Here is a 22022-nt window from a genome sequence, read left to right on the forward strand (position 1 = left end):
CGTCGAGCACCAAGGTTCGCCCGCTGGGCAGTCGAGGCCTCCGGAGCCCGTTTCCGTGTTCCGCCGTCCGCGCGGCAAGGCAGCGCAGGGTAGGGCAGCGCAAGAGGGAGACGGAGCAATACGTTCAACGAGGGAGGAGAAGGGACCTCGAAGGCCCGGGGCGCCGCGAGCGTAACGGTACATCGCGGAAGAGCGCGGCGATGATGATAGCGCGCGGATTGCCCAGCCGGCCGGTCGGCCGGCCGGCCGTCTCCGGCAGCCTCCACCCGAGCCCAAAACTAGAGGGCTCTTCTTTAATCTCTTTTTCCATACTCCAGAACTATACTTTCAGCACGATAGCTGACAAGGGGCAAAATTAGACAGAAATCAGACGGAAATTAGACAGACTTCATCACTAACGTCTCATTAGGTCTGTTTTCACCGGCTGAAAACCGATACACTTTTGGAACTTGAAGTGAAACTGTTGTATACGTTTGTTATTTGTTTCGAAAGCGAGAAAGAGAGTTCTAGTGCAGGAACAGAAAACAGACCACGATAATATGATTCGACGAGTAATAAAATCTACAAGATCTCGTCGAAATGATTCACGATTTCATCTTTCTTCTTCTTGTTTCGCGTTGGAGAGGAAAGGAGGGAAGACGGACAGCGCAGAGAGATCTTTAGTCTTGGTGGATAAATGGAGGAAGAATCAGGCCTCTCGAAATTAGTGGATTCTGGATCTCACCGGAAGACGGACTCGTCGGAGATCTTCTCTTCCGATCGCAGAGACTTCCGTTCCCGGAGATGTCGTTCGTTGAAGATTGATTTTTCTCAACGCTGCTTTAAGCCGCGGCGGGCACGCGACGCGCGAGACGATCGAGCTATTAAATTCCGTCTCATTAGTATGAAAAGCATGGCGTCGTTTCACAGTTATTACAGCGGATAGCACGACGCTTTACAATCCGTCCTCGGCGTTAGCTCGCGCAATGCTAATGCCGTATACCATGCGGTTGGAACTTCCGTGGTGGCTACAAAGCGCCTCTTTACGCTTTACATTAAGTATGCAATGACACGATGAGCTACGGAGTGTCTACTTGAAGCGTGGTACAACACGCTTATTGTACCTGCACGCACGCCCGATTTCAAAAGAGAAACTCTTTCTCTCCCTTCTTTCTACCTACCACACCGGGAACATACATATCTCGGACCTTCGCGTGGATTACTTCGCGCGAAAACCGCGGGCGAATGGCGATAAACAGCGCTAAATAACGATAATTTTCCGGCGGTCGACGTCTCGAGGCGCCAGTACTTACGGATACGTGATACTGCAAAAGAAATTTTACGAAATCGATGTGAGAATCAAATAGGTTCGGAAAAACAAGATACGTGCCTATCTACTGTACACTGAAAAAAAATATACTAAGTATTTAACAAGTATTTATTACTTGTAAATGAATAGTACTAATTCAACATTTACTTACGGCAAATAAATATTTCATTAAATAAAAGACAAAATTCTAATTAAATCAACTGATTCTTGTGACCCAAATAAATGTTTACATTTAACAAATATTCAGCTGGTACTATTCAAAGAAATATTTATTGAAATTTGATTTTTTTCAGTGTGGGTAATTTATAAAAATAAAAAAAAAATATTTTCCCAGTTATTGGCTATATATTATTATTGTTTAATTTATGTACTGTATCGGAATTGCGGAGCATTCTATCAAATACTCGTATATATTATCGCCTTATTTTCAGCGCGTTTATCCACTTCCTTTTTTTAATCAAAAGCAAACACGATCGATTTTATCAATGAAGAAATTATTTGCCCTTTACATGAAAGTGTTTGATTTGCTTCATTGCGAGTATAAATATACTTTTATCGTAATAAAATGTTATGTCACGTTGGCTCTCTGTCGGGTTATGCACTACGTACGTGCAATCACGAGGAAGGAAAACGATCCTGGGATTTCCGCGAAGTCTCCGATATATCGACGTGAAAATTTTCCTTCTTGACCTGAACTCACGTACGGTTCAAGTTAGCCATGCGTACGAGGCGCACGTTGCCGGTAAATCATAGAGGTAAAAGCGCAGAACACGCAGAAGAGGAAGAACTGAATTTACATAGTCGAATGCAGCAGCCCTGCTAGATTTATTATGCGAAGTAGGCAAAATACGTGATTAGCGTAGATATTTATTTCGCAAGTTTCTTCGTTTTACCGCAAAACCACATTTCTCTGTCACAAGTTTTTGGAATAAAAATCGACAATTCAATTGTAAAATAGAAAATTTCCATGACGGCAATTTCAGTGCTACGGAAAAGACGATTTTCCTCAAGTATTTCAATAACTAACTGTATAGATACAGATATGAAAATAATTGTAACCTGTCGGCTCACATTGGCATTATATATGTATAATTGTTCCTTTCCTGTACAAATACTTTTGTTGGGCGATCAAAATAATTATGTAAGACTCTCTCTAACTGGTTGCTACAATATGAAAACTTTTTGCAGCGTTGCAAAGTCGTTCTTTCCGTCGTGTAAAGAATACAAGATGATATATTTCAGCTGTACGTCTTTCATGCCAAGAACAAGCCAATCATATTACTAAATAATAAAATACGTTTGTATCATAATAATAATAATGAAACAGAGAATCATCCCTCTTTTTTTTTGAACCGCGCGGGGTGACGACTTACAAAATTGCCGTGGCAAAGTATAACTGACGTTCCATTTGCTTATCTAAATTGAAACCCCTGGTAACGAGGGAACCGAGGGAAGGTAGCGTGATGTTTTCACAGTGGTGGCACTCACGAATTACACGCAGAGACGCACACAGCCGTACCTGTGTAAATGGAGATATCGGTACACAATAATGTTGCCGGAGTAATTTCCTGTCCGAACTAAAGGCAGAGCTTCATTAGTCGGAAAGCATCGCGCTAGTCCTTCTTTGTATTACAAAAGTCTCCGCGGTTTAGCGCTGTGCTGCTGTCAGCTTTTCTCCGTGTGCTTTCGTCGAAATGAAGATAAAATGTAATTGACTAATATATAAAACGAACATTGTCTCGACCAAGAGATATTAGAATAACGATGAATTGTTAACGCGCTGGGCTCTCTTAAAGAGCGAAAGATTGAATGACCGGCGTATGTCGAACGAGTAACGGTCTCTCCGCGGTTTATATTCCTTTTTCATATGCCCCTTAGTAGCCGAAGACGCCCGCGTTGCGGCGCATCCACGATGTTTTAACACCAGCACTCGTTACCTCGATATTTCCTTCGAAAGTAATAATTCGCACGCGAAGAAAAATAGATTATAATCTTGCAAGTTTTAAGTTATAAATATTCCGGCTACTTTTTTGCCAAACTTACGACAAACTTTTGCCTGAAAGTAAAAAATAGATGTAAGATAAAAAGTACATTACAGTTTATCGTAATTCCATTCAAGTGATTATACTTTACGGTAAAATAAATCATATTATTTTCAGGTCCGTAAACACGAACAACTTCTCAAAATTTACTTTACGAAATGTAAAAAAATACACTGAAAGAAAAGATTAGATTTTTAATTGGTTGCAAATTTTTGGTTGCTGCACAGCCAATTGTTGATTGCTTAGCCTATCCGCGTTGTTAGTACAGGATTTCGATTGATTGCTGCTGCCAATTAAAAATGCTACGCCATGTTTAACCATCTCATTTGCTGCAGCAACCAATCTTTTCTTTCAGTGCATATATCTTACAGTACGGCTATACGAAGATCGCTCATTTACCAGAAGAAAATCAAGTCAATTTTACTGTATAATAGGCGTATAATACTGTACTGTATAATACTGTATAATTATCTCTATATGGATCTGTACTGAAAAAAAAATTTGTTGCAGCAGCCAGTCTTTGTTTTCGGTCTACGAATTTATTCCATAAAATTCGCTAGAATTGTAGTTTATATTGCTTTACATTTTTCTTCGTGCGAACATGAAATTTGTAAGATCGAAATATTAAAGCCTCATTTTTATTCTTAAATCACGAGCGATTAAATATTCAGCAAAATTTCATGAAATTAATTGCTTCACAAACAGACGGAGGTGTCATTTAATTTTATTTTACTCTTCCTGCATCCTACAATTGATTTAATGCCCGATCGAGGGGATGGGCGAAACAAAGGCTTAATCACAAAATCTTGATTTTAATAAAAATGAAAATAACTCTACTTTTTTATTATACACAAATGAGTACCGTAGCAAATTTGCACAATTTATACAATGTCTTTAAGAAGCTACATGTTACAATACTAATTACTTACTAAATACTTAATTCTCTATTACAATCAATATTATATGTTTATATAAATAAACAAACAAAATAAACGATGAAAGAAGAGTCATTAGGTTATAAAACATTTAATTAATTAAAAATATTAGGCGAAGATACTATATAAATAAATATATATAAAATATTATATAAAATATTATATAAAAAAAAAATAATCTCCGGGAAAAGATCCTAAGTAGAATTGTATCTTTATTCCGCTCATCCTCTCAATTACATTACACAAAAGCATCCGTAAAAAACTTTTCCTTAAATTCGTCCACAATGAAATCTTATTAAAATTAAGGCAGGGATATCCGGGCTACCCCCGAGTACACGCCGGTAATCGTTGGGCGCGCTCGTACTTTTCACGCTTCGCGACGCGCGTCATATCTGTTTCCTGGCGATCGTAAGCGAACAGTGTATGTACACGACTGTTAACTATCGAAACGCTTTAATAATACAAAAGCTTGACAGAGAATCGGTGGCGATTTCGCATAACGAAGCGCGACCATTATCATATGACGTGATTCGGATCTTCGATAAACTCGACGCGCGCGGCATAATAATCGATAGCAGATAAAAATGTAAAAAAAATCACACGATCCGATTTGCAAAATAACCAAGGAAGAAAAAAGAAAAAAATTAATTAAAAAAAACATAGCATTCATAATTAACAACAGTCACATGATTTTGTCCACCGACGAGCGACAGAATCGCATATCGATCAAGTCGATATCTTTCAATCAATTCCATGTTTCTTTGTCGTCGATTAAATTTATTATTTAACTGACTAATGCCCGTTTCTACCAGTGTGGATTAACTTTAATCTTTAGATTTAATTTACCCTTCTTCTTTTTCTAATCGTTGGAATTAGAAAAAAAAAAATGAAGAGTAAGTTGAACCCAGATTAAAGTTAATTTACTAATTGGTAGAAATGGGCCTAAGGGCCATTTCGATCAACTCCGATTAACTTTAATCGACGATCAGATCCTTTAGAATTGACCAATCACATTTGTCATTTCGGTTAACGACAGATGTGATTGGTCGATTCTAATGGATCAAATCATCGATTAAAGTTAATCGGAGTCGGTCGAAATAACTCTAAGGATGCGATCCATTTACAAGCGCTCATAACATTCACGAGCATTATTTGTCCTTGTTTAATATTCGATGGTAAGCAACAAGGATGAAATCAGCGTTGTGAACGTCGAAATGAAACACACCCTAAAAGAAGGAAGATATAATATAATATAGAAAACAATTTTGTAATAATTTCTGATAATGAAAAAACCACATTTCTGTGGTTAATATCGAATTTTATAATACCGGAGAACAATTGGTAGAGTTCGCCATTAGCGGCAAGTTAATTTTAAAACGAACAGATACGTACATGACTCGGTACATGATTTTCATACACATAGAATTGATCGACAATGCGGTATACGATAGGGCGTGCGCCTTTACGCACAATTTCTGTACGAACGTACAAATCTACCATGGCGATCCGTGAACAATAACTCTTCCTCCACTCTCGGCATTTAATGGCCGGCCATCTATTTATCGTGGAGGAAGAGGAAGCGGCTGATGGGTAGATAGGTCGAGCGTTTTGTAACTAATTTCGCGAGTAAATTGTCCGTAACATTGGTTTGGTGCACTCGGACTAAACTAACGATAGCTAACCGGGGGCTGGAACTGTGTCGGCGTGCCAACGCGTGAATCCTGTATTGTACTCCGATTCAGGATTTCGAACCGATGGATAATTTCAGTCAGTTTCGCAAGATTTCAATGTAAATATGAAATAATATGAACGGAAGATGATCTCGCAGTACGCGATTAGTAATTGAAGCTAAATTTCTAAATGCATTAAATCAAAATAATTTCCGAACCCTCGACGATACTTTCACGCAAATTAAAAAATATTTGACTTTATTCAACTTTTATGACGAACGCTCGTGACGTTATGTTTTTACGTTACGATTAATCACCATTTATCGCTAATAAATAAAAAGTATAGAAATTAACGATATCTGTTTGTTAACGATAACAATGTGAAATATCCTTTCCGTACTTCAATCTTTGCAAATGGCATCTGGTCGATATCTATCGAAGGAAGGAATGGCAATTTCTACAAAGCCGCGCGATTACTGTTACCATTACGTGGACGCTGTGAGCTACTTGATGATTATCGGAGAAAATAAAGTAACGTAAAAGGGAAAATTGCAACTGCTGCATACTTATGGAAATGTACAATGTGCTCGAGCGTAAATAATAGGGACACGGTAGCAAGTAACGATATTTGCGGGTGTTTAATGCATACGACGTTTTGCGCACGTTCCGCATATTTCAGCATTCGTTAAGAATTCAGAATAATCTGTCGGACGTAAACTTCTTCGAGCTGACTCCAACGACTCCCCTGTAATATTGCGAGAAAGAGATGAGAAAAAAGAAAAGAAATGCGTATGAAAAGAGGGAAAAAATTGTACAGATTCTTTGGCCACGATTCAAGATAATATTGACGTTTTACTTATCGATAAAATAATAATAATAATTCCTGAGCACAATAATTTGTAATGTATTAAAAAAAAAAAAAAAAAAAAAAAAAAAAAACTATAGAATATTTTAGAACATTATTTCTATAATACTAATTAAGAAAATATACTTTGTATTATATAACAACTGTAAAAACGTAGAATAATTAATCCGCACACCTCATCCTCTTTCGAAGTTAACTGTTATGTACTCTTGGGGAAATAACAACAATAAAAAAGGACGGAAAGAATGTAACGGGGAAAAAAAAGTTTGCCCTTTTTGCGCAAATCCCATTGTTGAAGCACATGATCCGACCGCAATCGACCCCAAGTGAGTGCAAGTATAGAACGTAAGTAACTGCACGCCCACAACGTTCGCGATTCGACGTGAGTCACTGGCTACAGGCTGGATAATATGACGACGGGTCGAAGAGTTCTTCGGAATCATAGAAAACATCGGGAAAGGATCAATTACATCGGTACAGCCCAACTCTTTACGTTCGTGTCGATCTGAACTGTCGTTCTGTTTCTACGTTCCTCTATCGCGAGTAAAACAAAAATTTTCTATCGAAATGCAAAAACAGTTTGTAAAAAACTTGAGAACGTACTCTCGAAATTCTTTGAAGTGAATCTCACTGCAACAGAGCGAAGTGTTTCTCTGTAAAAGAATGAAAATGTTGCTACTTACTTGTTTTCAAGAGAGTAGCAGAATTTTCATCTTCATTTCTTTTGGAGTGAGATTTCACTCTAAAGAGATTTAGCGATGGGAACTAATACGAAAGTCGTGCAAGTAATAATTTTATTACGAAGCAATATATCTGGAATATATCTATAACGCGGAAAGATTGTAATAAAGCAATTCCTTGCGAGTCACAACGTCTCATTACAAGATAAAGAATTTGCCGCCAGGCGGTGGAAATAAGCGAAGCGACACGAACAATATTAGCATCGTATTTTCGGTTAGGTCATCATCTCCGCTCGATGTTAATCGCGCTTCTGCCTTTCCTCCCCGCCACCCCTGTTTGTATTTGTACAGCGACTGAAATAATCGGCGGTGGAACGGTAATCGTACGCAGTTTTGAAACGAAGGGCGGTGAACCGTGGAAATGGTTCGTCCGGTGGTGGTTGGGATGTCCTTTCTGGCTCGAGCAGCACAATAATCGTGGATTTCCGTCCGCTTATTATCTTACGCGCGTCACAATGCGTTTAGATTGCGTCGGGGGTATCGGCTAATTACCGGTCGCGATTTAGTCGACCGTCCCCGCCTGCCGTCGACGGCGTGAGACCGAAATATGTGGATACAGATATCGAGCTGAATTTCTTATTTTTCATATTGAAGAAAATTATTATTGAAAAACCTGTAAGAAAAACCTAAGCGAGAATATACTAATATATGAATATGACATACGCAAATGCTGTGCGATACTATACTTCAGATTATACACTAGAAAGAATAATAAATTCTTTCGAAGTAAAATCTCACTCTAAAGAGCCAATCTTGAAAAAGAGTGGTTCAATTCTCGGAGACTCTAAAAGTTTTCGAGAATGGAACGATCTGAAAATAATTTTGTGTTCAACCATCGAAATCATTAATGTAGGAAATTGAAGTATAAATAGCACACGAGTCGGAATTTTGCTCCTACTTTGAAAATAGTTTTAGAATGTATGTAGACTCTAAAGATTTATAATTAGGATATATGTGGATTCTAGAGATTTATAATAGATTTTAATTTAATAAATTATTGCAAAATTTCCTATATTTAGGTTCAAAAGAAGTTTTCTATATAATAGAAGCTGTAGATTAAGTAATATTAAGAAATTCTATTTAATTGTTCAAGTATCAAAACAAATTTATAAGGTTTAATTAAAGTTGAAAGAGATTCAAAGTAAAATTAAAATGTCGACTTTTTGCTACACAAAAAGTTATAACATTCTAATAATAAACTTGAGCATTCTATTGCAATTGTTTTGAAATAGTCCAATAAAATTATTTTCAGATCTTTATTCCGGTTAAATTTTTAGATGCTCAACGAAACTTCTTTCCGTGTAATATTCACATTCGTAATGAATAATATTTTTAAAACTGATCTCAGATCTTTGGAATGTTTTGGTTAATTATATATTATTTGGTTACATAATAAAAATATTATTTAATTAAAATTATTTAATAATGTTGCATATCCTTATTTTTCGAGAAAATCAACCAACCTTTTTTATTGTAAAAAAATACTAAAATAATGTATTACATATATGAAAAATTTTAATTACATTATGCGATAAAAAAGTACAGGACGGAAGTAAAGTTTTGGATGAATTATCAAATATTTCATCCACTATGATAAAATTGATTCCTTTAGAACTTGAACTCACAGTTTCGAGAGGAAGTGTAATACTTTCTTTCGCATGATTTTACGGTACTCGAAAATGCCAACGTCTTTTGTAGACAAAAAAAAAGTTTCGTTATGTGTCTGCTTCGCGATTGTTGCAACGCGCGCGTCCAGTCGTTTCTCCCCATCCTCTCTTTAAGTTTCAAATACTGTCGATATTTGACGGCGAATCGCGGTTATATCACGTCAAAACACAGTATTCAGGAGTCGATAACGGTATCAAAAAACCGGTTTCCGATTGAAGTAAATAGGTGCTCGTTGTGCAAAATTCGTAGACCGGCTTTTCGTCTCGGCAGGGAGAGACTGAAACGTCGCGCGTGCCTTTTCTCTTTTGATAACATCGCGAGCAGAAAACTTTCCATACTTGATCGATCGATTTCGATCTCAGTAATCAATTTATAATTCGCGTAAAATCATTTATGTATGAAAAAAGAAATGAGAAGAGCCGCAATAACAGGAGGCATAGTATTATATATCTCGGTTTCTTTTGAGATATTTTACAAGAACTAATATCACGAGAACAAATTCGATACCAACGCGCTTTCGCAAATTGCAACAAGAGGATAAGAACATACACAGCGTCTTTTCAAATGGATATCTTTTCCGTTATTATTCAATAGGTATGAATGATTGAGAAGTGGAAAAACGCAATGAAGAAAGATGTTCCTCGACATTTTCGTTGAAAAAAAAAAATTGCCTTTAAACTAAAAAAGAAACTGCAATAAGAACAACCATACATATACCGGCGTGCTTTTGGATCACCCTGTATATACGGCCGACAGATTCATTAACGAAATAGCGGTCTTTACGAAAATTCTGAAGCCTTAACGACGACAAGCGAAACGGCCTTCGTAATGTGAAAAGTACACGCTCTCGTTCGTGGCGTGAGAGATCGCACGGACGTAGGCACGCACGCACGCGCGCGCGCGCACACGCACGCACGCACGCACGCACTCACTCACGCACGCACGCACGCACTCACACGTGTGTGCCACATAGATAACTTCCTTCGTAAGGTAGAAGAGAGGCGTACGACGCGTGTGCCAGACGGACGGCGCGGTATCAAAGGATATTTACCCTGTCAACAGCGTGGCTTTACGTGGCGGAGACGCCGCTACGTCTATAAGGGGAGAACATATAGTACTCACTCGTACCGAGATAATAGTAATGGGTATTATTACTCCGCTCTATTATTTTACGATGTAGCGCTTCCCGGGAATTGATACATTATCGTGGAGTGTTGCGCGCGGAGCCGAGCCGAAACGGAGTCGTGCGATTGACGAATGATTAAGAACGTAAATAATCATCATTTTTCCGAGATCCACTATCTACCACTCGATATATCGCCGATGTAAATCACACCGACGCGCTAATGGGAAATCGATAATAGGATAGGAATAAAAGCAAATCGCATTAATCATGATACTTGAGTTAAATTTCAAATGTAATGAGCAGAGTTAAGTATCGATTCCGAACGGATTAGTCCTACCGAGTCTTTTTTTTTTTTTTTTTTTTTTTTTTTCCCAAGGTGTACCCGATAATCAATATATCCGGAAAAAAAATTAACAGCTGTAACATTATTACGCCTAGTTGAAAACCTATAATCTCAGCTCTACTCAGATTAAATACTATAGTCAGCTAAAAACTATATTAGTCAGCTAAGTGACACGTGTGCGACATCGCGTAGATATTTAGATTTATCGTAAAAAATTTATTGAAAAGCGAGAATCGAACGGCTCTCTCAAGTCACTTACTAAGTGCAAGGTTCGATAAGTATTACTGCTTAAATTAAACCAACATTTGCGTCATGGATGTCGCGTACCAAATTAAGTTACGCTTAATTAACTGAAGATTCGATTTGTGCCAGGAATACAAAAGTCATGGCATAAATAGACTCTATTGTAATTTTCTCGACTAAACTACTAATCGCTACTAATGGATTCATTCGATTTCTTTTGATCTTTTGACTCAGACCTATCTTCCCATGCATTATTTAGTTCTTAAACTTTAGTTTCTAAAAACAACGAGAGAAAACTCACTCTTATTTGTTTACTTATGTATCAACAGCTTTAAGTTTTTCGATTCCGTGCATGATGTGATTTCAAAACTTTCAAATTTATTTCATATTATGAGCTAAATTATAACATACATGTTATACACGCGCGTTTTCGTTCACACAATATGGCAATTTTGCATATCGATATCAAAGAAATAAACATATCTTTCAGACGTTTATTTTCACCAATGTACCGAGATTAATATCAATCTTAATTTAATTTATTCTTTATCTTTTTCTTAGAACTAGAAGAAGATAAAAGATAAGTTAAATCAAGATTGAAGCTAATCTATCGTTGGCAGAGATGGGCAAGAGAGTCATGTTTATTCGTACGATTGCAGAGTACGACTTAACGTACAAGAGAAGAGTAAATCGTGATATGGGGTCTACAATAGAAGTTGTAGAAAATTAATCAATCTCTAAATTTCTCTAAATTTCTTGCAGTAAAATCTAACTCTAAGAAAGAGTGAAAATACAACCATCCTTCATTTCTCGAAAAAGAGTGACAATTTTTACTCTGTTTCGAGTGATTTTCACTCGAAAGAAGTGGAATCTTACTTTTTTGGAGTGAGATTTTCATTCTGGAAAGAATGAAAATTGTCATTCTTTTTCAAGAAGTGAAATATTTTTGACTTGTTTTCAAGGGTGGTTGCGTTTTCACTCTTTCGAAATGTGATTTCACTGGAAGAAATTTAGAGACTGATCACAGTCGAATATCGAGAAGAATAATCGACTATGATTGGTAAATTTCCTACGACTTAAGACGACTATTTCCTACGACCACTATAACTTCTATTGTAGACCCCCGTATGTATAAGAGTTCCGACAATTCCTAGTCGAGAAGACTAGTCGATTACTTACCTGCATCTGAAGCCACGAGTAGTCGATGTAGGCGGTGGTAGTGGCGGTGACAGCTCCGGTGATCCCGGTGATCCCGGTGATCCCGGTGATCCCGGTGGACGCCGTCGACGAGATCTGCTGCCAGCTGTCCTGGGCGTTGCATCCGAGTACCGTCGCGAGGGGTCCGTCGGGTTGGGCCCGATCGGGCACTATCTGATCGGCGGCGTATTGAGCGGCGTAGGACGGCTGGATCGTCGGCGGCTGGACGCCGACGGCGGACGGTAAACCGGGCAGAGACGCCGGATGAGGGTGCTGCGTAACCCCCGTGGTGGCCGCGGCACCGGCGGGCAAACAGCACACGCTCGCGTCCATCCGTGGCGGCGGAGAGTCGTAAAAGCGTAGCTGCTCCGGCTCCGGCTCCGGCTCCGGCTCCGGCTCCGGCTCCCGTGTCGTCGTCCTGCCGAGGATTAATCCTCGCGGCACCATCCAACCCACGACCGTTGCCGCTCGCGCCGTGATATTCACCGGCCGACGGCTGAGAGGATCGATTCGCGAGGATCCTCGGATCCCTCCTTCTCCGACTATTTATTTCAATCTTTCGTCCTTCTCTTCAGGTCGATCGAGGTAAAGGACGACAGCGTGATACTATAATCATCTTCCATCTGCGGAGGCGCAGCTGGTGCGAAGAGAAGAATCTCCGGACGTTGTTCCTGAACAAGATTGTTCTCCGATTGTCTTCCAAATTCTCTCGATCCGGGTTCCTCCTTTTAGATTCTGGATCCGCCCTTTCTCCGGATGGACCGTGATAAAAAACGGGACATCACTGTCTCCCGCACGGCTGGCTTTCACGTAATGTCACTTCGATTCGCGATATCCGATGATACTCGGCGATCACGACAAGTCACGTACATCGGAACCGCGTTGACGTCCCGCGCGTCGAATCCAAGGAATTCCGTGCGCAAAACACTATCCCGCACCAGACTGCCGAGTGCTCGTCGAATGTCGTTGCGAGCATCGCGTCCTGTAAAAAAAATAGACGCGTTTTCACTATTAGTCCAAGTTATTCTTTTCTCGATAGAAAAAGAGTACTCCGATCGGCGACGTCGTCGTCTTTGCCGTCATCGCCGACGCCGCCAACGCGCCGCTGTCGGGAGGCACTAACGCGAGCAGGGAGAAGAAGCATTCGACTCCGATATCGAAATTAAAACACGACTCACTGACGATACTCTTCGAGTTCTCGTGGGAACGCGTTTCCCAAACGGAGACATCGAATAAGTTCGAAACTAGTTTGATCCGTTCGAGCACTGTGCGACGTTCACGTGGAAGATCGATTACAATCAGATACTTCCGTGAGAAAAATGTTTCTCCTGCAAGAAATCGTCATCGCGTTCCTCGTTCGATCGGGCGTTCCTTTATCCGATAATTTTCTTTGTTTTTCTTCTCAAAGGAAACCCTTTCACCTGTCGACAAAAAACACTTTCATCAGCTTAGCCGGCACTCGAACAACAAATCGGCGACAAATCTCGAACGTACGTTACGTTACCAACGTAATTAAATTTTCGCGAGATACGAGACGAGAGGAAGACGATTCCAGCAGGATTCGGGAAGGATAAAACGCGCGCGCGCGCGCGCGTTCGCGAACGATCGAGTACGCCGATCGTAGTCGATCGCCACAAGATCCGCGAAATGACGTTTCTCGACGGTGACAGCGCGCACTCCCGTTAACGCGTTGACGCGCGCGCGTGCTCGCCACGGAGGACCACGAGGATGAGGGCGGAGAGAGAGAAAGGGTGGGAGAGAAAGAGAGAGAGAGAGAGAGAGAGAGAAGACTTGCGAGAAGGCGAGGGTGGTGGTGGTGGTATCGGTGGTGGTGGTGATGGTGGTGGTGGTGGTGATGGTGGTGATGGTGGTGGAAAGGATGATGATACGAAGGCGAGGGTGACGGATGAAACTGGCGCGCACGGCACAACTCTTGAACTGCGTTCGCGTACCGTCCGCGCTGCGCACGCGCATGCGTGGATGCGTGTCGTCAAGGCAACGGTTCCAGAGTAACTGCTTATAGCGAACGCAGCCCTCCGCGACGAGCAGCGGCGAGTGTGTCGCTTCTCTCTGTCTCTCTCCCACGTTCATTCCCGATCTCGCGCGCCTGGCTCACGCCCCGGGCGCGACCGATTCGAGCGGTCTAGGCGGCCATCGAGCGCACGCCCCCGTCCTGACACCGCGCGAGCGCCTCTCACCTCTCACTCTCTCCCTCTTTCTCTCTTGATCTCTCTTCCTTAACCGCGCCGCGTCGGTCGCTCGTCTTATCCCCCCCCCTCTCTCTCTCTCTCTCTCTCTCTCTACGCTCCATCGAGTATTCATCCGCGTATATACACACTTTCCCCCTCCCACATAATAATGTCTCCTACCCTACTCACTCACCTTCGGTCTCCTACGATTCTGCCGTCTCGATCGAGCGAGCGTTCCGCAGATCATCGCGTCCTTCTTCCGCACAAACATTGAAGACAAGACGCGAAGTGAACGCCGCCCGCGCGTCTCAACGGCGCGCGATTATTGACGTGAGCTATCGAGGGTCTCCTACCTCCGCCGACTTTGGCACACTTCTTTCAACGTTCCTCTGTCCTCTTCCCGATTTCTCCCTGTTCTGCCGCTTTCGCGGCCGTGCCGTATCTCGCGATTACTTTCTTCCATCCCGCCGTCGACCGGAATCACCCCTCGAAACCCACCACCGTCTAAATCTCCCGTTGTGCCGCGACGTCGACGAGATCGCGAGCACGAAATGCGGCGGCGAATTTTGAATTCATAGGAGAACGAATCGCGACACGCGCGCCACGTCACGTGACTGACGTTACGCGCGCGACGTTACTCACCCTGCCGGCGCGAAATAACGACCGGTTTGAAAATGGCGTAATAATTAATTTTGAAACAATACCACATGATGTAACTAACCGTCGCAAACGCCTTGACACGTAAAGCTGCACCAGTTTCAAGCGTACTCGAGGCGTCACACCCTATAGAACACGATTGTTGGTTAAAACATCCAAGATTGTATCTTTATTTTTATTTATTTTTATTTTGACAACGCGTCAAGCTGTGTTTATCTTAATTTCATGTATTTCCTGCAAAATGACTACGATGCTAAACTATTAGGCAGAGCTCTGCAGAGTCACGATTGGTGCATAATTTTGTGTTTTGAGCCATTTATTAAGCCGTTATAAAGTAATACGTATAACAAGTTCGATCACGCACCCAACTTTCTCCCAATGAAATTGGAAGGCTGTACTGGAAATGTTCGTATAAACAAATTGATCGTGTGCTGTTTTCAACCTGAAACGCGAAAGGATTCACAAGCAATTAAGAACGTGATGAAGAGTTAAAAGATATTGATATGCATTTTGATATTTTCATTACGATGCGCGTTTTAATCTTCAAGTTTTTCTTTTTTTTTTTCCTATATTTTCTTACATACTTGTGCTCGTTTCAGTTGAACTTTAATCCGGTTTAATTAATTTTTTATCCTTTTTTAATTCTATACTGAAAAAAATTGATTGAGCCTGAAATTAAACGAATACATATTTTAACAAATGTTAAAATAAACAAATTTTCAGTGCGTACATTCTGGTTATGGCATATTTGGTTGCATGAATTTTGATAAAAATACTTTTAATTAAAAAATATCAGATTATTTAATTATGATAAGTAGAAAATCTGTTTAGATTTATATTTCTTTAACCGGTTTACATGTCACGTTAATCCGATCATGCTCTTTTTTTCTTGTAGTAGAAACATAATAACCTGCTTATAGATATTATTATTACATATATGCATATTATTTCATTAAGCACTAATGAAACTCTAACCGGTATCATATCTACATGTTGTGCGTGTTCCAAAATATTTGATTATAATAATTAAAAATTCTGTTTACTTTCCCATCAAAGTTTACTCAACATATTTCGTTAATTTACAATTTTTCGTTAATCACAATTTTTTTTCATAGGAATGTATACTGAGTAATAGATTAACGATGTTCTGGATTTAATTACAACATTAATATCAACCTATAATTTATTGATTACATTTGTTGTACACTGAAGAGGATTCAATTCTTGAGATCGAAACGTGTGTAAACTGATTTTAAATGTATTGAATTTTAATCACACGAAGATTTTGTATTGGTTCACATTTGATTGCATTTTTGTATCATTTGACTTACTCCTTGGAGCCTGTTTGGTGTCCTACTACTTTTACAAGTATTTTTTCTTCATAAGAATGTAAATAAAAATTAGAGAAAAAGATAAGAAGTGAATTGAATCAAGATTAAAATTAATCAACATTGATAGAAATAAACACTAACACTAGAACGTTACGTTACAAACGCACGTTAATCTTTTTAACTTTGCCACGGATATAACAATGTGCTTCATCGACAGCTATATTGTGACAACGATAATGGTGAACACACGGGCGTAGCCAAAGGGGGGCAAGAGATCAACAATAAAAAAAAGAAAACGAGTCTAACAATCTATATCATTCGATCATCCTCTTCCTTCCTCCTCGGGTTCAAAAGTCTCAACTTTAATTTAAACCCACCCTTAACAAAATCCTGATTACGCCTATGGGTGAACAAATCGATTATTAAATCTGAAAACGGGTCTTGTGATAAATCTATATCTATGATCACGACGGGGGATGCCGAGAGCTCGAGTTAACAAAATTAGCGAGCGTTAATCGTATTCCGCAAATCGTCGCGACTCCGATTAGTCGAGAATGCGATGCGCTTCTCGCGAGTCGCGATATATCCGCGCGCGTCTATAATGCGATCGCATAATATAATACACGAGAGAATAAGATGGAGAAGCGGACGTATGCATCTCCGCTCTCACTCTCCCCATCCCCCGCTCGCTCGCCCGCCAGCGCGCCTCTCCTCTCCTCTCCTCTCCTCTCCTCTCCTCTCCTCTCCTCTCCTCGCCTCGCCTCTCCTCACCCTCTCCCTCGCGACCGCGACGAGGCAGAAAGGTTCCCTTTCTCTTTAGATTGTGAAACGATTTTCTATCGCGGCGCTTTAGCTCCGCGCCGCGCGGATTTATTATATATGCAATGGGTTACGCAAATTACGACAAAGTGCAAATATTTCACATGACCTGCACCTGCGTGACTCCCCTTTCTACACGTGATCGTTTAACCAGGCACGTGAATCGTGACGCGCACGACGTTGTGTGTATATATACACGTATATACGTGCAACGCTCGAAATTCCGACGAGTTTCCTGGGATCCAGAAGTAATCCCTCCGAAACGTACGCAATACAGCGCGAATTACATTCCTTACGCCCGCCGACCGAGGGAGACATTTTCTGGGAACTGGATTACTTCGAGAGAGATAATGAGCGCGAGTATAACTTACGAGTTTCGGAAATTCTTTTCTCCCCTCTTATCTCGTAATCACGCTGTGCGATATCAATGATATTATCAATTACCGCACAACGTGATCACAAATTTGCTTTCCAAATTTGAGATTAACTCGTGACGACGATAAAGAAAACATACGATTCGCGATATATTGCTTGTGATTGACAATGAACACTTAATATCTCCGTTTTTCCTTAGTTTACTATAATTACTTCACGGTATGCCGTTGGTAAAGTAATGGAATAATTATGAGGCAGATAGTCACGGGAGAAAATTAAATTACCGTAATTTAGAGAAAATTAATGCGAAAGGCTATTTACTTATAGACTGAGAGAATGACAAGTTTGCGTGATAAAACGCAATGACAGCGGAACATGTCATCGAGTTCAGGATTAAAAATGATCCCGGCCGAGGCCCAGGTAGAACACAGAGTCATAATTAAGTCATAATGATATCATCATGATGTCATTTGATACTTGAAAATGAACTTATAAGTGACAAATAAGATCATATAATGATCCCAAGCAGAACAACAAGTTACGATAACGTTGAAATGACATTAAAATGAATCGGAAATGACTTTTAATGATCATTTTGGAGTGATTTTGACATTATTTTGATATTATAATGACTTGTTCTGCTTGAGATCAAAGGTATTATTTGAGGGAAACCTCACGGGACACTCGGAACTCGGAACAATACTGAATACGAGACAGCGAGCGAGCACGCGCAAGCGAGCGAATGACGAGCACGGCTGACCAGTGAGAATTTAGCCGCGAGACGCAGCGGCAGGAGGGGAAATACCGCTCGCGCGCCGCTCTCCCCCACTTACGTCCCCCGCGGAAGCGACGGGACTTATGAATGGGAGTAGTACTCGCCCATTGGTCGCGCCCGATAGCCAATGGCGGTCGACTCGCATTCGCAAGCACTGCGCGCGCGGGCAAATAAAGCGAAATGATCGTGTAATAAGTGTATGTATAGATACACATACATACCTATATACGTCGAGAATACAGCGAGCGACGACGAGAAGATCGAGAAGAGATACCGAAGTAAATCAACCGGATCCTATTAATACCGTGCCGTGCTACTGACTTTTCTGGAAAAATTACTAATCGTGCGAAATCGTTTTAAATCGTAACTCAAACTCCGAGACCTTTAAACGGCTGGGAAACGCGGAGCGCTTATATATTATGGCTTATATTATTGCCTCGCCGTTTATCTATATTTTATCTTATAATTACGTAAATAATTACTATCGTCGTTTTTTTCTTTATCGTAAGACTCTCGCCAAAGCGAGGATTTCACACGAGTCGAATCGCGCTTATCGTGCAGAAATCGGATAGATAACAAAGTCGAAAACAAAGTGTTGGTTGTGCATGGAAAGGCGCGAAAGGCGTTACGATTCGACGCTCTCAACTCGACCCGAAGGCAAGAACGGCAATTCCAATTTCTCCGGGACGGCGATTAAGTCGCTCGATGACAAGAGGGTGGCGGAGATAATCGCACTCGCGACTCGCGAGCAATGCGCGAGGAAAATGTAACGACTCGCTGGCGGAGTCGATGCAAATCGAGACGCGCGAGTCGTACGACAAATACCGAACGGCAATTATCGGTTAACTTATGGAAAATATAGGGAACGAGCGCGCGCGGCGACGGTTCTTATGACAGGGAAGTGAGCGAGGTTTCTATCCTGGGTACGTCAAGGTGACAACACACGGCGGGGATGACACCATAGTCGGGATGACGGGGACGAGAGCTCGCTGTATCACCTAGCGTTACATTACATCGCATTGCTTTGTGCGAGCGAGAGAGCGAGAGAACGAGCTGCATTTACGCGCATTTATGGCTTGGCGTCATCTATCAATTAGCCGCCTCATAGCCGTTTGTGTCTCACCGCTATCTCGCGAGATTGTGACTCAATTATGAGTGGTAGGACACGAGTTACATCTCGCGTTTCCATCTAAGCTCGTGAATCATTCAACACGTTGTTTAGACAGTACGAATGCGGTATTTTGTCGTGCAGAATTCAATTGTATTGACATGATTACTGCAAACGTGATTTATGTCGTTTATTTTATTCAATATTTAGTAACAATATATTTAGTCAAATTTTCTTATTACATTTGCAGTGCCGTCTATGTATTCATATAATATCCATAATATACACATATAATATCCATAATACGCGGTGATCATCAAACTATACTACTCCAACGAAATTTAATTTTAATCCCACACGTCACCGTATTTAGTTTCCTTTTGCATTGGTGATCGGCTGCTGGTTGTGGGAACCTGTTCGCTTGTCTCTTTCGTTACTGGAAGTTCTCTTGTTTTGGGAGTATACTGTTTATGTTTCTTATAGAACTCATCTCTATTTTGATGCCTCAACTCTTCATAACTGACCTCTTTTTGTATATTTATCGATTTGGACAAATCCGTGTCCTCGGAGACGTTGAAATCACCTTTAATCATTTATACAGTTATCAACACATAGTAATAGGTGTGTAGAAAATTTAACAATAATTTTTAACAACTCACTGTTGTCTGGATTGATACTGGAATACGTATCGTATGAATTCATCGGTGGGTAATCATCGAATTGTATCTCCGCAGATGATTCTGCTGGGCTTTGAACTTCTGATTGAGGACCTTGATAATATAATGCCTCTCTATAAACAAAGGTATGTAAAACTTAGCTTTAACGAAAAACATAAACAAACGCAGACAACCAATTGTAATACCTATAAGGAGAGACATTTCCAAGATACCCCACTTGTCTCATTTTCTCTCGAAGATTGTGACTGTCCGGCATGGAAGCGACTTTTATCATACACGAGTTGACAGCGCTTAATCTACTCATTATCATACCTATTACGCTACTAGCTAGGGCGACATATTTGGCATTTGCGTGAAATGGAGTCATCTTACATATCCCATATCCTATGGCTGCAGAAATTATTGTCGGCGCAAGGCTACTAGAGTTTTTCACGCATTGTCGCATTGCCCTCATCTCCTCTGGCGTCAAGTACATTTCCTATAATTTATGCGATTACAATTAGATTTGAGAGAACCGTTATTACATATATTGTATTTACGAATAAATAAAATATACATAAAATATTTAAAAAATTATCGCTTTGCCTTTTAATCTTAATCAAGAAATTATGCAATATATATCTATATTTTTCGACTGTAATAAATTTTGCACATTAAACACAAGAATCCTAACCTGTTGTCTTCGATACTTAGGATCAGGTTGCTGTACATCTGTTATTACGGCTCTCGACATGTTTCGCGAGTTTCCGGCAGAAATTCACTCGCACATTAAATTCGAAAAACTTATATCTCGCAATCTATTATACAGGAATCACAAATACTTCAACCGTAAACAACGATACGATTATATACATATAAATATATCTGATAATTGTGATAACCCTGCGTCGAGCATAACTGAGATGCTAGTACCATCTATGATCTATGCAGCTTATTAGCTACGCCTCTTGATTTAACGTTCGAACAGACTCCTTCTTAAACTGTTCTCGATAAAAATACGTCTCTCTCTCTCTCTCTCTCTCTCCCTCTCTCTCTCCCTCTCTCCTTATTTTATAATTTTTATAATCAAATTAAAAAATTATATGTAATAAGGCCCGGTTGCATCAACGTTGACTTAATTTAAACGAGAATTTAAGCTTAAAATTCTCTCTCTGCCTCTCTTTCTCCCTCTCTTTTAAAACAAGATAGATAGAGATTTAAGTCTCGCTTAAAGAGAGAACCGAAGTAACGATTGACGCAACCTGGTCTAAGATTTGGGGCTGAGTTATATATTTAAACAAAGAAGCTACTTTTTGATTATCACGAACTGAAACTTTTTTATCTACTACTCTTTCTTTCATTGTTATATATATATTTTTAATGATTTCTGTAATACAGTTAAAAAATGTATGATATTAAGATTTGTAGTTAAAAATTATGTCTTTAAATAGAGAGAAGAGTTGTTATTATTCCAAACTAAAACTTTCTTTACACTCTTCCTTCCCATCTGATACTTTTTTCTCAATTATAATAATTCTTTATAAATATGTACGTGCATACGCACTTGTCGAGTATTACTGACGTAGGTACATTGAAAGTAGTTTAAAATTGTATTTGAGATATACCGGATATTATATTTGCAGGATGCATATATGCAATATGCATCCGTATATCCAATGACGCGATTTGTTTGCGTAACCACGCTAATTCAATTATCACGTTTAAGACGGCAAGATATAAAGATAAAATTGGATGGAGTCTTATTGTTTTAAAAAATTTAACTTCTTTCGATGTTATTTTTATGCTTCATCCAAGTATTTAAAATTAAAAGGTATATAAGGAAATATACACGTCTATTAAAATTTATATCAGATAATATTAGAAATCAGAGGGATATTATATCAATATATTATTATTATATCAATATATATCTAATAATATTATAATCAATATATGTATAATATATATATAATA

The 22022-nt window shown here is 39.9% G+C and overlaps 2 protein-coding genes across 4 annotated transcripts in view; both read right to left on the reverse strand.

Moving 5' to 3' along the window:
- The window catches only part of LOC108749016 (early growth response protein 1), a 57302-nt gene extending 42768 nt beyond the window's left edge, over window positions 1-14534 (reverse strand). The window contains exons 1-2 of one of the 3 annotated variants that reach the window (XM_018487503.1): window positions 14521-14534; window positions 12121-13559 (exon numbers count right to left, since the gene is read on the reverse strand). In XM_018487503.1, the coding sequence (XP_018343005.1) occupies window positions 12121-12585 (465 nt within the window). In that variant the 5' untranslated portion in view covers window positions 12586-13559; window positions 14521-14534. Of the gene's footprint in view, window positions 1-12120; window positions 13797-14520 lie in introns of those variants that run through there. The other 2 variants (XM_018487502.1, XM_018487504.1) reach the window with 2 other exon arrangements.
- Window positions 14535-19644: 5110 nt separating this feature from the next.
- LOC108748904 (OCIA domain-containing protein 1-like) lies at window positions 19645-20950 on the reverse strand. The gene is made up of 4 exons (XM_018487317.1): window positions 20743-20950; window positions 20255-20547; window positions 20052-20182; window positions 19645-19975 (listed from the first exon to the last, which is right to left on the reverse strand). The coding sequence occupies exons 1-4, from the start codon at window positions 20800-20802 to the stop codon at window positions 19740-19742; spliced, it is 720 nt and encodes a 239-aa protein (XP_018342819.1). The 5' UTR covers window positions 20803-20950; the 3' UTR covers window positions 19645-19739.
- Window positions 20951-22022: the final 1072 nt, after the last annotated feature.

This window comes from Trachymyrmex septentrionalis, unplaced genomic scaffold (genome assembly GCF_001594115.1).
Source record: "Trachymyrmex septentrionalis isolate Tsep2-gDNA-1 unplaced genomic scaffold, Tsep1.0 scaffold25, whole genome shotgun sequence".
NCBI classification, from domain to species: Eukaryota; Metazoa; Arthropoda; class Insecta; order Hymenoptera; family Formicidae; genus Trachymyrmex; species Trachymyrmex septentrionalis.

What these genes read in the sequence shown, in the direction of transcription:
- LOC108748904 (XM_018487317.1), bottom strand. Translation starts at nt 20,802, where the DNA reads ATGTCGAGAGCCGTAATAACAGATGTACAGCAACCTGATCCTAAGTAT. An exon ending in GGAAATGTCTCTCCTTATAG is followed by an intron (nt 20,183 to 20,254) that starts GTATTACAATTG and finishes CTTTGTTTATAG; the next exon opens with AGAGGCATTATATTATCAAG. An exon ending in CAGTATCAATCCAGACAACA is followed by an intron (nt 19,976 to 20,051) that starts GTGAGTTGTTAA and finishes AAATGATTAAAG; the next exon opens with GTGATTTCAACGTCTCCGAG.